The 15,474-nt window shown below is 48.1% G+C and overlaps 1 protein-coding gene across 1 annotated transcript in view; it reads right to left on the bottom strand.

Annotated features, from left to right (window-relative positions):
- Window positions 1-13,190: 13,190 nt before the first annotated feature.
- H6PD (hexose-6-phosphate dehydrogenase (glucose 1-dehydrogenase)) overlaps window positions 13,191-15,474 on the bottom strand; it is a 29,927-nt gene continuing 27,643 nt past the window's right edge. Inside the window, exon 7 of the mRNA XM_006873116.1 lies at window positions 13,191-14,554. Coding sequence (XP_006873178.1) covers window positions 13,191-14,554 — 1,364 coding nt within the window. The remainder of the gene's footprint in view (window positions 14,555-15,474) is intronic.

Consider the following 15,474-nt stretch of genomic DNA (forward strand, 5'->3'; position numbering starts at 1 on the left):
GGTTCCGACTCGATGGCACCTGACAACAACAACAACAACAACATCAACCCTGTGTACAGAAGGGATGGGAAGATGGGAATGATCCTGCTATGAAGATTCCTTCCCTCTTGGTTGGTATTTTAAGCTACTACAGCCATAAGTATAGGTCAAGTGCATCAAATTGTAGCAAATTACACTAAACAATATATTTTTTATATGTCATTTTGTCATTGAGAATATATACAGCAAAGCATTTCTACACATTCAGTTCAGTGACATTGGTAACATCTGAGTTGTGCAATAGTTTTCACCCTCCTTTTCTGGGGTTCCTCCCTCATTAACATACACTTGCTACATAGCACTGTGGGATAAAGGCCTGGACCACAAGGTTGGTTTGAACCACAAGGTCAGCAGTTCAAAGTCACTCCTTGGAAACTCTATATAGGGTCACTGTGAGTCGGAACTGACTCAACATCACTAACAACAAGAAGTCTCCTATCTAATCTTTGGGGTTACTGTTGTCAGTTTGATTTCATATATTTCCTAAAAGAACATAATGCTCAAGGCACACATTTTTACTTGTTAAGCTAAACCATTGTTTGGTTTTAAAAAGATTTCTGGGGGTATTTTTGGTTTAAAGTTTAAAGATTATCCCAGGGCAATAGTTTCAGGGATTCCTCCAGCCTCCCTAATTCCAAGAAAATCTGGAGTCCATGAGAGTGAAATTCTGTTCTGCATTTCCCCTGCTTTGATCAGGATTCTTCTATAGAGTCCTTGATCACAACATTCATTAATAGTAGCTGGCAACTCTCCACTCTTGGTCTCAGGGCAAAGGAGACAGTTGTTCATGGAGGCAATTAGCCACACATTCCACTTCCTCCTGCTATTGCTGACGCTCCTTTTTCCTTTCTTGCTCTAGGCAGACAGTCCCTGGGACAGCTTTTAAGCACAAAGAGCTAGGAGGTAGAACAGAAGCAGAAACACTATCAGGCCAATTAACTGGGATGGTCTATGAAACCATGACCCTAAATCTTCAAACCAAGAAACGAAATCCTTCTAAAATAGGCGGGGGTGGGTGGTGGAGGTGGGTGGGTGTTGTTTGTTTGTTTTTAATTTAGTTTGAATTGGGTGTTTGTCATATGCAACCAAAAGAGTCTTGGCTAATATAGTAAATGATGGCTAAAATTCAGGAACAAATTAATATATGACATAAAAATCCAGGGACTTGGAGATCTAAAGTGCAGAAACAGGACCTCAGGAACTTTTGTAGGAAGGCTTGCTGGCTACGGCTTCATGGCCTCCTCCCAAGGCAGCCTCCTGTCTCTTAGCTTCTCGATCATGGTGCCGTCCTTCCCTGTGGCCTTTGGTGATATCTACAGTGCCTTCTTTCTCTCAACCTCATCTCTCCCGGGCCTCCTGGAAGACATCACGTCTTGGAACCCCTCCTTCCCTTACCCTCCACTAGGTCAACTGATGATTACTTTAATAGCTGTCATTATTATCAGACCTGCGGTTGATTTCTGACAATGAAATAATTCATGATTACTGCACATTTCTCTAATCTAAAAACATCATCTAGTAGCGTAGTGGTTATGAGTCAGGCTGCTAGCTTCAAGGTCAGTAGTTCGAAACTATTTGTGGTTCCATGAGAGAAAGATGAGGCTTTCAGCTCCTGTAAAGATTTACAGCCTTGGAAAACCTATGCAGGGTTGCTATGCGTCAGAACCGACTCCACGGCACATCATCACTACCAAAAACAACAACAACAATTTTTTTCTTAAACTATAAATATGTTTTGTTGCAACATTCTCTCCAGCAGCTAAGTGTTAGAAATATCTAAATATTCAGTTACAGAAGACTGGAGAAATTGGTTAGGATGCTTTCATTCAGTGGGATATTATGCATGCACTAAAACCATAAATATGAAGACTGAGGAAAACGTTCATAATAAAATATAAATAAAATGAAGCAGAGTACAAAATTGTGTAAATAATGATTGTTGTTGTTAAGTGCCATTGAATCGGTTCCAACTCATAGCAACCCTGTATAGGGTTTCCAAGGAGCGGTTGGTGAATTTGAACCTTTGACTTTGTGATTCAAACTGACCTTGAAGTCCAGTGCTTTTATCCCAAAGTGCCACATCAGGACTCCAAACAAAGATTGTTGTTCCGACTCCTAGTGACCCTGCACAGGGTTTCTGAGGCTGTAAATCTTTACGGGAGCAGAACGCCTCATCTTTCTCCCGCGGAACTGCTGGTAGTTCCGAACTGCTGACCTTGAGGTTGGCAGCCCGACTCGTAACCACTATGCTTGTAAAACTTTTAAGGAGGGATGTTCATGCTGGATATGAAATAAACAGGCAGAGGGGTGGGCCTTGTAGAAAATTATAATTTTTCTTCACTTCATGTTTTTTATGGTGTTTCTTTAGATCAGTGTGCAGTGCTGGTTCAGCGGTAGAACTCTCACCTTCCACACACAAGACCTGCCATGTCCCTCATCTTCAGCCACCCTCTCACCCATCTTTCAGTGGACGTTATGTGTTGCTGTGATGCTGAGCAGCTGTCAGTGGAACATTCAGATTCAGACACATTAGGAAGAAAGGTCTGGTAATTTACTTCTGAAAATTAAACTACGAAAGTCATAGAGATCACAACAGTCTGCGCTGAAATCAGTCGTGGGAATGGCGCAGGACTGGGCAGGATTTCGTTCTGCTGTACATGTGCTAGAGGCTGAATGGATGGCAGATCCCAAGCACAAGAAGCTCCATGAGGATAAATAGGGTCTTTGTCTCCCTGCCGTATCTCATGGACCTAGGACAGCGCCTGGGCCTGCACTAACGATTGTTCAGCTGTATGGTCAGGCTGCCCACGGCCTGGCACTAAGTAGCCATTCCACCCACATGTACTGGGGGACGCACGGATGGATCTAGCATACGGTGGGGCATCAGTTTCTACAAGATTAGAAACACAGAGGGAGAGTTCAGGGGAAGTAGGGAGATTGCTCCTTAAAGAAGTGCCCACAGGAGGGAAAGGGATTAAGGACTCTGGACAATAACAAAATGGAAATACTATGTTATTGTTGTCTGCTGTCTAGTTAGTCCTGGCAAGCCCACGAACAAGACGAACCACTGCCCAGTTCTGCATCATTGCTCATTGATTGTGGCTTGCATGGTTGTGATCCATAGGGTTCTTATTGGCTCACTTTTGGAATTAGGTAGCTCTCTAGGTCTTTCTACTTCATCTTATTCTGGAAGCCCTACTGAAACATACCCAGGGTCATAACAACACACAACATCCACCAACAGATGGGCTGGTGCTGTGCGTGAGATACGTTAGCTGGGAATTGAACTTGGCTCTTCCACATGGAAGGGGAAAATTCTACCATGAACCACTATTTCCCCTAAAATAATACAACTTGCAAAAACCTAGAGTGGGACTGACTTTGCAGTCCAGGAACAGAGGTCCCTGGAACCACCAAGGGAGAAGAGCAGAGAGCGGGACCCTACCCAGAGAAGCAGTGATGCCAGAGATGATGATGTGGAGAGAGGGAGTGGCTTGGAACTCTAGACCCAGAGAGGGAGAGGGGCTGTGTGCTGATGACTGGAGGGTAGGCTTGCAGGGTACACCCTTTGGTTGTTTGATGATGCATAGAGGGGATTCTAACCATGGCAATGAAACGATATATGATAGGCTGTATGTAAAGCTAATGTTCTTCCATGTAAACTATCACATAATTCACAATATACATTAAAAAAAAAAAACTAGTGTGGGGAGGTGAACAATGGAAAGTCGTGTAAGGGTCAGCATCAAAGTCAGTAGTGGTGGCTGTGGTAGTGTGCTGTGGGTTTCTGAGGCTATAAATCTTTATGGGAGCAGAAAACCTCATCTTTCTCCCAAGGAACGGCTGCTAGTTTTGAACTGTTGACCTTGAGGTTAGCAGCCCGACTCATAACCACTACACTACCAGAGCTCCTAGTTAAAGTCAGTAGACTCCCCAAATCAAAGTTGAAACATTGAGTTAAAGTGGAAGAAGAAGGAAGAAGGAAAAGGAAGAAGGAAGAGGAGGAGGAGGAGGAAGAGGAAGAAGAAGAAGAGGAAGAAGAAGAAAACAACCTCACAGCATTAAGGACTGCAGCCTCTTTGTACTTTTTTTGATGCATTTCTAACCTTAAAGACATGTTTTTGATAGTATTTATTGGGTGACAGCATATTTATTTGAAGTTCAGCCATCCCTTCAGTTGAAACTATTAAAATGGTATTAAAATGAAAAATAGGTTCAAGAAAAGGATAGCGATTGTATAAAATATATTTTCCATCTTTTCCGTTTGTATGTAGGTTACAAAAGATGCTCATCTAGTGTTATTATTGCTAATGTTTGGGCAGTCGGACTATAAATGATCTTACGTTCTACATTCATTTATATACTTTTCTACACTGTCTTTGATTTTCATCAGTAAGCAAGGTTGTATCATTTGCATATCACAGGTTGTTAGTTTTCCTCCAATCCTGATGCCATGTTCTTCATCATATAATCCAGCTTCTCAAATGATTTGTTTAGCACACAGATTGGAAAAATATGGTGAAAGAATACAACCCTGGCATACACCTTTCCTGATTTTTAACCATTCAGTGTTCCCTTGTTCTGTTTAAGCAATTGCCTCTTGTTCTATGTACAAATTCCTCATGAGAACAATGAAGTGTTCTGTAATACCCAGTCTATGAACACCCAAATTATGGTATCCATGATTTGTGATGATCTCGCCATTCGAATGCCTTTGCATAGTCAATAAAGCACAAGTAAACATCTTTTTGATAGTCTCTACTTTCAGCTAAGATCTATCTGATGTCAGTAATGATATCCCTCATTCCATGTCCTCTTCTGAATCTGGCTTGAATTTCTGGCAGTTTTTTTTTTGTTGTTTTGTTTTTTGATGAAAACATTTAAAAAATATCTTTCAAATCTGAGAAGCTGGACTACATGAAGAACAATGTGGTATCAGGATTGGATAAAGGCTTATCAATAACCTACGATATGCAGATGACACAGTATTGCTTACTGAAAGCAAAAAGGACTTGAAGCACACGCTGATGAAGATCAAAGAATACACAGTGTGGATAACAATTCAAAGCAAAGCAAATAAAACTCACAAGTGGACCAATAAATAACATCATGATAAAAGGAAAAAAGATTGAAGTTGCAAAACAGTTCATTTTATTTGGATTCACAATCAACAGTATGGAAGTAGCAGTCAAGAAATCAAATGATGTATTGCACTGGACAAATCTGTTGCAAAAGACCTCTTTACAAGTGTTAAAAGAGCATAGTCATCAGTTTGAGGACTAAGGTGTGCCTGACCCAAGTAAGTCATGGTGTTTTCAGTAGCTTCATATGCACGTGAAAGTTGGACAATAATAAAAAGACCTTAGAAGAATCGATGCATTTGAATTATGATGTTGGAGAAGAATATTAAAAGTACCGTGAACTGCCAGAAGAACAAACAAATCTGTCTTGGAAGAAAATGCAGCCAGAATGCTCTTTACAAGTGAAGATGGAGAGACTTTGTCTCACATACTTGGGACATGTGGTCAGGAGAGAACAGTCTTTGGAAAAGGATATCAGATTAGATAAAATAGAGGGTCAGTGAAGAAAAGGACGACCTTCAATGAGATGGATTGACACAGAGGCAGTGACTATGTGCCCTAAGAGAACAATCATTGTGAGGCTGGCACAGGACCAGGCACTGTTTGTTCTGTTGTGCGGAGGGTCGCTATAACAGACGACCCACTGATGCTAATACCTGGACAATCTCACAGTCCCCTCTTCTCCCCACCCTTGTGGCAGCCAACCCCATTGGCATTCATTCATTCATGCACTGCAGACCTTTGGGTGGCACCTCCAGAATGGGTATCTCTGGACCTGGTCTCTCCCCTGGGAGGTTCATTCCCAGGCTCCCCGTGTGAAGCTCTAGGGGTACAATGTCCAGGTTGAGGTCCAGTGAAATAGTAGCGTCAGCCCAAGTTCTTGGACTCACCCTGATTTGACCTATTGCGGACAAGGGAACTTAACATCCTTGATCGTCCAGGCCTAGGTCACATACATGCCCCATCCCTGCAGTCAGAACCTCAAAACACACAACCGAGGGCAAAGTACATTGTAACTTCCTTAAGATAAGGGGTGTCCCCCAAAGGGGAAAGGTAAGCATCCCTCTAGCTGCCTTCGCTGACACCAAGCTGGGACCTACTGTCTCAAGTCTTCAGGGGCCGAGCTCACACCTCATCATGATTCTGTGAGGACTGCAGACCCCTCAGCCATCAGCCCAGGGTAGCAGGAGCCAGCTAGTGTTTACCCCAGCTCTAAGAAGCCATGCCTGGTACATCTTGCCTGTAGGGCACTCAAGGGCCTTCCCTTCTGCCCCAGGACCCTGATGGTGCTTCATGATGGTGGTACCTACCTACCTCTCATTTCTTCTGGATGTGTGATTCCAACACATTGGTTGGGTTCTGGGTACTATTCTGTGACAACCTGTGGATCTCTGTACCTCCAGTATCCTGCAATTTGACATCCCACCCCCCAACTTTGTAGCTTCCTGGAAACATGATCCAGGTCAGAGGTAGGAGGCAGGCAGAGACCAGAAGAGAAAACCAGCAGTTGCATAAGGAGATGCTGCTTTCAAAGAAGTTTCCTCCCATTTCTAAGCTGCTCCCCTCGGCATGGGATCCTTCCACATCTAGTGGGTGCCAGGAAGGCTGGTAGACAACTGTTCTGACTGCATGAGACCTAGTCAATGCACCCCCACCTCTCGCATAGGACCCTCATCCAGCCTGTTTGCCCACACATACCCACATGGGCAACTTAGGACCCCACTCCAGGGCCGACTGTGCCTTGCCCTTCCTTCAAGAATACCTATGGCAGGATTATGAAGTACACACGCCGCTCGACCCTAGCTCTCCAAGGAAGCTTCAGAGCATGCATTTTTGGTAAAAGTTTTATTTGGTAAAACAGTTTTATGGTTTAAAAATAAATTTTCCATGTAACATACAAAAGGCATTTTTTAAAACTTTGTTCTGAATGAGTCTCATCATGAGGCATGTTAAAATTTCCAGTGTTTCCATAAAAATCACTGCAGTGTCTCTGAAAGAAAGCATGACCAATCCTTGCTGTCCTGGCAGAGAGTGACTTTCATGTCCACTCTCCCCCCAGGCCCCAGGGAAGAGACGGTTCTGTCTCCCAGCCGGTCAGGAGTACAGTACTCTGGCCTTCCCAGCAGGGACAGAGAATGCATGTGATGAGTGTAGGCTATACCCCCTCACCCCCAGCCTAGGTCTCTTGCTGGAAATAATCATCTGCACACAGTACACCCTGAGTCACTGTAAACTGAACTCTTCACTCAGGCAGGTGTCTCGGGTGTCTGCTTTCCCCTTGGATCTCCCAAACGGACAGAACTGGGACAGGGGGATGGGCTAGAGACGCCACATCCTACTGAACAGGACACAACTGGGCTCTGGGTGGCCAGTTAATCCAGGCTCTTTGCTCTCCTACTTTTATACCTCATGAGGCTTTCTAGGAGACCCTGGTGGCACAGTGGTTCAAGAACTCGGCTGCTAACTGGAAAGGTGGGTGGTTCGTGCCCATCGGCTTCTCAGTGGGAGAAAGCTGTGGCGGTTGAAGATTTAAATCCATCCAGCGGTGCTTTAAAAAAAAGGCTTGATGTTCTAGAAAAACGAGCCATTGAAAACCCTATGGAGCACACACAGGGTCACCACATGTCTAGAATCAACTCCATGGTCCTGAGGCTTTATAACTGACCCTTCTGGACTTCTGTGGGGGTGTGCCTAAGGACTCCAGCTGACAAATGCTTGTCATGCCTGATCATGATTCTGCTTTCAACTAACAGTCACATAAATGTACTCTCCACAGCTTTCAGCAAATGGAAATGCGTCTGCACCGCCCCACAAGACAAAGACAGAAAGGATGCAGAGCTCTCCCTTCAAACACCTGCATCAAGTAGGGTCTTTAAACATAGATCATCCTGGGGGAATTAAAAAACAACAACAAAACCATATACTTAGTCAAATATTCAAAATCCCTTCCTTTGGCGACAAGCACACACCCAGTGACCTGCTTTGCAAACAGACACACTCCAGAAGGCTGTCTGGTGAGGAAGTTTAATCCAAGGGATCCCTTTCCCCATGGTTGCTGTAATTTCAGAAACGCAGCCCCAGATCTCTTGCTGTTTCTATCTTGTGCTGGTGACAGCATCAGAGGTTTGCACCTTGCTTGGCAGTGAGCTGAGGAATCCTGGTTCCTCTCATGCACCCTGAGCTGTTTGGAGAGGATGGGTGAGATTCGGAGGAAGTTGAGCCTATGCATGTGCTTGGAGGACATCTGCTCCCGCAGGGCTGCCAGGAACCGAGGCTGACTTGGGCTCCCACTTGCCTAATCCTGGGAATACATGCTTTTAAAGTTGGGAAGCCTGAAGCACGTGAGGAGGCAGGAGTCCCCTCCTGAATATGAAGGGCAGGAAGTGCGACGTGCACATTCTACGGTGGCTCCACACACTGCAGCAAAAGGAACACAGAGCACAGGCTAGTGTCTCCACAGCCCTTGGCAGGAGCTGGGTATATAGGAGTAGAGGCAGGGCTATGAACGGGCTAAGGGAAGCAGTTCAGGGACTACAGGCCTGGGCCAAGCAGCACTGACCAGTGGTATTGACAATACAACGCTAGAGTGAGCAGGCCACTCAGTTGTCCCCTCAGATGAAGCAGAAGGAACCACCTTCTCCTTGAACAAACATCACTTGAATGAAGTAACTGGCATCTCAGTACCTGTGCCACTAAGCACAGAGCCACAACGCAATCAAGGAAGCAACTGAACAGACAGGTTCTTCGGCTCTGCAGGGGGCTTGGCCAGGGTGGGTGGTCTCCATGGGCCACAGTCCTGGTGACTGTAGAGGCAGCATCTTCTCTCCCCCTGAAGGTCTTTTCACCAGTGGCCTGCCCTGTGACCATTCCTAACCTTGAGTCTCTGCCAGCAGTCTCTCCACCACTGGACTGACGTCTGCATGCTCACGGCAAAAGCTGGGTACAGCTGTGACAAACGGGCTGCTATATGAAGCTGCAGATATTTTCAGAAAGAAACTTTGCTTTTTCCTATCACACTAGATTCTAGGAAATAACCTCTCCAGGATTTACAGAAGCTCTGCTTTGCATCATAACCACCCAGCATGCTCCCTGGGCTGTTCCACCGGCACCCCCCCATGTTAAGGACTAGAAAGAAGAAAAGCAAATGAGGTAAGAAGTAGACCCAGAATAGGGATCAGTCCCAGCCCTGAGGGTTTGGGAATGAAAACACTTGAGGGAATATTCCCAACCATGCTGAGTTTGTGAAATACAATTGTGCTGTTAATTTGGAGAACAGGAATAAAGTGTTACAAGTCTAGAGAAATGAGAAGCCAATGGGAAAAGCAACAGGATGAGGGTGCTTTAACTTGCAGACAGTGGGAACATCTGTCCCTATATTCAACCCAAAAGGCAGCCTACAGCAACCTGGAGAGTCCCTGATTCTTTCCTCACAAGGAATAGCACTGCTTCTGGTACTCGAGATACTCATTAACTGACGAGGTTCCCCAAAGAGACTTCTACCACGCAGAGACACAAATGTGCACGCACGCGGCTCCTCACAGGAAGCCTCTCCTGGTTGTGCACTGAAGACCTAGGGCAGCTCCTACTCCCCAGGACCTGCCTGCTAAGTGTGGCTCCTTACTGGTCAGTAGATCCAAGCTTCAGTTTCAAACTCCTCAGAAAGGAACCCACCTCCCCACAAGTGTAAAAAAGATGGTGTCACATGAAAGGTTTGGTATTGAGGCTGGCCCCTACTGGCCCCTCTATAAAAGCACACTCAGGTGTGTTTCAGGTCCCTGATGACAGGTCCTTCGTCATCTACCTAGCCTCCACTCCCGTGGGTGAACTGGTGCCGAGCTAGCAGCATTGGGAACTGAGAGGCTCCAGCTCTGAGACCCCTCCCCACTGAGCGGCCCTGCACAGCCTGGTAGGAGGAGCCTTGGGTGAGAGTCACAGGTAGGAACCAAAGGCTCAGGGTCTTCCACTGGGGGCCTGAGCATCAGCTGATTGTTCTTGTTGAATGCCATCAAGTCAAATCATAAGGTCTGTGGTTCAAACCTACCAGCTGCTCCTCAGAAACCCTATACAGGGTCACTGAGTCCGAACTGACCCGACGGCACTTAACAGTAGACAAAGGGTTTTCTAGTATGCAATCTTTATGGAAGGAATCCTGGTGGCCCAATGGTTAAAGTGCTCAGCTGCTAACTGAAAGATCAGAGATTTGAACCCACCAGTCACTTTAAGGGAGAAATCTAATTCCGGAAGGATTTGTGGCCTTGGGAGTCCTGTGGGGACAGTCCTACTCTGTCCCCACAGGGTTGCTGAGTCAGAATCAACTCCATAGCAATGTGTTTGGGTTTTAGTCATTTTTACGGAAACAAATCATCAGGCTGGGTTTGAACCACCGATCTGTCTTGGTTAGCAGCCGGGCACTTAACTGTTGAGAGCAGCACTGCTCAAACTACATACCAACTCAGTTGAATGGATTATATTTTCTTTCCTTCTCTAAATGGGAAACAGGAGAGCCCAGGTTCTGAGGGTAAAAAGCCCTTTAAGAAACTTTTGTTTGAGACACAGATTTACACACCAATGGGAACACAGCCTCCTGGTGTAACGTGAGTAGCCTGTTGGTATCCTGTTCCTAAGTTTGAACCCAGCCCTGTTCTGAGGGCCCTCCCTCCTTTCTAGAAGGGAGCAGGGGAACACTGACAATGTCTCCCACTTGGGACTTCTTCCTGTGAGTTTTCTAAAACACCAGATTCTGAAAGGAAGCCTTTGGCACCCCTTGTCCTCACCCCATCCCCACACTCCCCTCAGATAAAGGGCACACTTTGAGACAGTCACTCTCCTCAGTAAGAACAGGACATCCACTTAGACCCAACATGACTCACCGTGATTCCTAAATGGTGACATCAAGAGCTTGCTCACCCTTGCCCTGCAGTGAGGCCTGGGCCCATGAAGTCCCTTCGGTCTGATGTTTCAAGCACAGAGGAAGAAGAACAGATAGGGACGTGCTTGGGGCCAAGGACCCAGGGAGGAAAACAGAAACACAAATACCCTAACGGCACTCAGTCAACTGGTCAGGAATGGTGTGAGAGTGCCCCCATGTGGCCAGAGGTGGAAACTGGCGCAGCAATCATCTGTGTTCATGGTGAGAGGTGAAGTAAGTTCAAATGCCGACCACAAACAGGGAGGAGGATTCTCAGGTTTAGACACTCTGGTTCTATCCTAGCGAGGTCTGCTCTCTTGGTATAAAGAGAGGTGTTCTGTTTGGACTGGTCACTGGAGGCCAGAGTAAGCAGAATTTGAACAAGAGTGCCTTTCATATAAGAGTCCCTGGCTCATACCTTTCACATGCAAACATCTCAAATGGAAGCAGGACCTTCTTTTCCATCCATATTCTTGTAGGAAGTATAAACAGTCAAAAATCAGAGAGAGATTTGGGAGTCCTTTCCTCTCAAATTCTGTGGGGCACACAAAGTGTACATTTGCCTGATGCATTCTGTAACTCAACATGGGACTGTGGCTGTGTGCCATGGAGTCGGTTCTGACCCATAGTGACCCTGGTACAGGGTTTCTGAGGCTGTAAATCTTTACAGGAGCGGAAGCTTCATCTTTCTCCCGCAGTACAGCTGGCAGTCTCGAACTTCTGACCTTGCGGTTCGCAGCCTGATTCGTAACCGCTACGCTACCAGAGCTCCTTCAACAGGGGACTAGAGCCACAGAAAGTGCGTATTCCTGCACAGTATTCAAAACCTAAGAGGGGACCACACTATGTGGGTAGTTGAAATAAAAAGTAACTGTATCCCAAGACATTTAGGGTTTTGTTAAGATTTCAGAGACCCCCCCTTAGAGCTTTCAGAAAAGCAGGCACGGCTGGCTCATGGCTCCAGAGCACAGCCCTCAACCTGCATCTACCAGAAGCCACCTGCACATACTAATTGCCTCCTAAAGCAAGAGTGCACTAGTGGTGTCAGGGGCGGCAGTAGATGGGGCCAATATCAAGAGGTGGACTGGCTCAGATGTCACCGCTGAGAGGTAGAGTTGAGAAGAGTTGGCCACAAAGGAGTTGAAAACAGGGTACCAGGTATCTGTGAGCTGCAGCCCCCCTGCCCTTCCCCCACACACAATCTGAGTTGGCTCAGGGCTTAGCGTCCCTTCACACCACCATCAGGATACAAGTGGGTTCAGTGAACTTCCTGGGAAGAGAGGCTAAGCCCCGAAACATCTACCTGGCAGGCCCCTGAGATGGAAATGGTCCTCTTAAAGGGGGGAGAGGGGTGTCCCTAGAATTGCCCCACCACCTGCATCTAGTGTGTCTCCCAGAGTCTGGCCAGAGGAAAGTGTTAGGGAGGAGAGCAGGGATCCTCCCTGAAAGAGTTGGAACCCCACACAGAAAGGGTGCTCCAAACCACAGCTTTAGCCTGGCTGGAAGCTCTGCAACATCAAGCATCTAGAGCTGTGGAGCTGTTTTCAGCCTTCATCTGTCTTCCTGAAGTGAGGAGTGGTCACAGACAGAGAGTCTCTGTGCTGTTTCCAAAGGACAGCAAGGAGGGGACTAGGCAGACCTCCACAGTCCGGATGGAGAGAGGGGTCCAGAGAGACTGAGCAGGTAGAGGCAGTCACCAGGAAAGGAAACAGGGGGAGCAGGGCTGGGCAGCTGAGGCGCGGAGGCTGAGCTCCCTCCTTTCCCACCTTGTGTTCTTCTGTTTCACAGGAGCTAGTCCTCCAGGGAGTACTCCCTGATTATCCTTGGCCCCTCAGACTTTCATAAGACCTTGTTTTGTGCTGGTGGCTGTTAATGTGTAACTGGCAGTTATAAGTCATTTTGTAAGGTTTGCTCTCCCAAACTGGATTTGAAACTTTCCAGGAGCAGGGATTCCATTTGATCCTTTTTTCCGGGTCTCCCCACCACAACTATCAGGCACTGATGATCAAAGAGATTAGGATCGGGCCTGATCCTTCTCTCTTTGAGGATCTGGCTCTGGGCACCAGATACAGGGGGCAGTCGAGGGGGTAGGTGTCTGCAAGGGAGGGAGGAGCACAGGGGAGAGCAGGCTCAGATGTCAGCAACAGAGGGCACACATGCCATCACCCCAGAAACGCCTCATAGTCCATGTACCACACCATCTGGCCTGAAGTTGGCAGGACACCGGAGATGGGCCACTTCTTGGGCTCATGACCCACACGGCTCACCAGCATGGCGATTTCGTGCTTCATCCTGCCGATGACCAGGACAGCAACCTTCTTGGCCCGGTTGATGAGGGGCAGACTGAGGCTCATGCGCTGGTGTGGTCCAGTGGGGCTCGTGGTCAACACAACCATCTGCTCACCATCCAGGCCAGTGGGCGACTGGGGGAAGAGTGAGGCCGTGTGCCCATCATTGCCCATGCCCAGCAGCACCAGATCAAAGCTTCTGTTGGCCACCTGGGCAGTGATCTCCTGGGCGTAGAGCTGAGTGCCCTGGTCTTCCACGGCGCAGAGCCGCTGGTGCAGGGACACAGGCATGGGGTGGAGGTTGAAGTAGGGGACGCGGATGTGCTGTAGCAGGTGGTCCTGCAGGCTCTGGAAGTTGGACTCTGAGTCTGTGGGTGGGACACAGCGCTCGTCCACCAGCCACAGATGCGTGTGGGCCCAGGGGAAGCCAAAGTGCTGCAGGGCCAGCTGCTGGAACAGCGCCACGGGGCTTGAGCCACCGGAGAGCGCAAGGTGGAACTTGCCAAAGCGCTGCACTGCTCGCAGGGCCAAGACTTCAATGTCGCTGGCCAGCTTAGCGATCAGCTCTGCAGACCAAGACAGGACCAGTGGGTTCTCGCGGTATGTGGCCCTGAGGACCCGGAAGTCACTGGGCATCGGGGCTGTGCCAGGCCTAGACACCAGCTGCTCCAGCTGCTGCTGGGAAAAGGAGAGCTGACCGCCACTGAACCCAAAGTCCAACAATTGTCCACTCTCGGCCCCTCCCGGATAGGGGCGTGGGACCTCAAGGGCCAGACTGTCCAGCAGAGGCGTCCAGAAGTACCAGGAGGCCAGCAGGTTCTCCGTGGTGATGAAGGAGTCCTTGCGGCCGTGGAAGATGTGTGAGATGAGGGTGGAGTAGGCGTCCCGCTCCCTCACAGGGCTGTAAGTGTAGAAATCGGACAGAGGATGGCCGAAGAGGCGGAGTCCAGGCCGGGCTTCCACCTCCTTCCAGCCGTCAGCAGGCAGTGCCAGCCTGGGCAGATTCCGGCTGACCAGCACAGCAGGGCTGCCCAAGTCACCATGCCCAATGTAGAAGATGACCTGCCGGGGCAGGCACTGGCTCTGGCCCGTGGCCCAGTGCTTCCCACTCTGGACACAGTACGCCTGGTTCTTGAACAGGACCCGCACATAGCTAACTCTCTCATCCAAAGCTTTGCCGGACATCAGGATGAAAGGAACACCTTCCCAACGAAGGTTGTCAATATGAACGAGGACACCTGAGGGTACAGAAAACAAGGGTACTTACTGCCTTTCTCTGTGCCCCTGAGTCCCTCCTCTGGGTACCCCACTGCCATCTGAGAGTCCCTTGCCCTGTACTCAGAGTCCCTCAGATGCAAACAGTTAATGCGTTTGGCCGCTAACTAAAAGTTAAGAGCTAAAGTCCACCTGGACAAGCCTCAGAGGAAAGGTATGGCAATCCACATCCAAAAAATCAGCTACTAAAAACCCTGTGGAGCAGAGTTCTTCTCTGACAGACACTGGGTTGTCATGAGCCAGAATTTACTCAACAGCAACTGGTGTGCTCTCTACTCATCCCTTTACCTTTTACCACCTCCACCCCACCCCCATTCTATAGAAGCTTCTTCCTATCTGTGCCTTCATATCACTCTGACACCCACCTCCCTCAAGGAACCTCAGAAAGTCCCAGTCCACAGCGCACAGAGACAGGGCTGGGCTGAGCATCACCAGTCTGGACGCTCTAAAGGAGAAGTCTCATCATGGAAGCAGGTTAAGCGATCCTACAGAGATGGGGTGGGGGTGGGGGTTCCCTCCTGTCTGTGGAGCACTTAGGATGTGCATGTGCCCAAGCTGCATGTAGGTACCAAGAGATATTAATGGGGGGCCCACAGACTGCAGGGTAAAGAAGCAGAAGCAGGGTGGTTCTGCCAGCCTCGGAACGCACTCTAGATCCACCTGCCAAACCTGCTGTCTCATGGCCTCAGTGCACAACTGTGACACATTTTCATAACTTCACTGAACCTCACTTTTCCTCATCTACAAAATGGGATACAACGGTAGCTCTGTGTGCATGTGATTACCTGAGATAATGTGTGGCAGTGTTTGGTACAGTGTATGCTCTGTAAATCGCTACTGTTATAGCCTCCCCTTGGGCCTCTCCTGATGTTCTGGCACCTTC

The sequence above is a fragment of the Chrysochloris asiatica genome, unplaced genomic scaffold (genome assembly GCF_000296735.1).
Source record: "Chrysochloris asiatica unplaced genomic scaffold, ChrAsi1.0 scaffold00223, whole genome shotgun sequence".
Lineage (NCBI taxonomy): Eukaryota > Metazoa > Chordata > Mammalia > Afrosoricida > Chrysochloridae > Chrysochloris > Chrysochloris asiatica.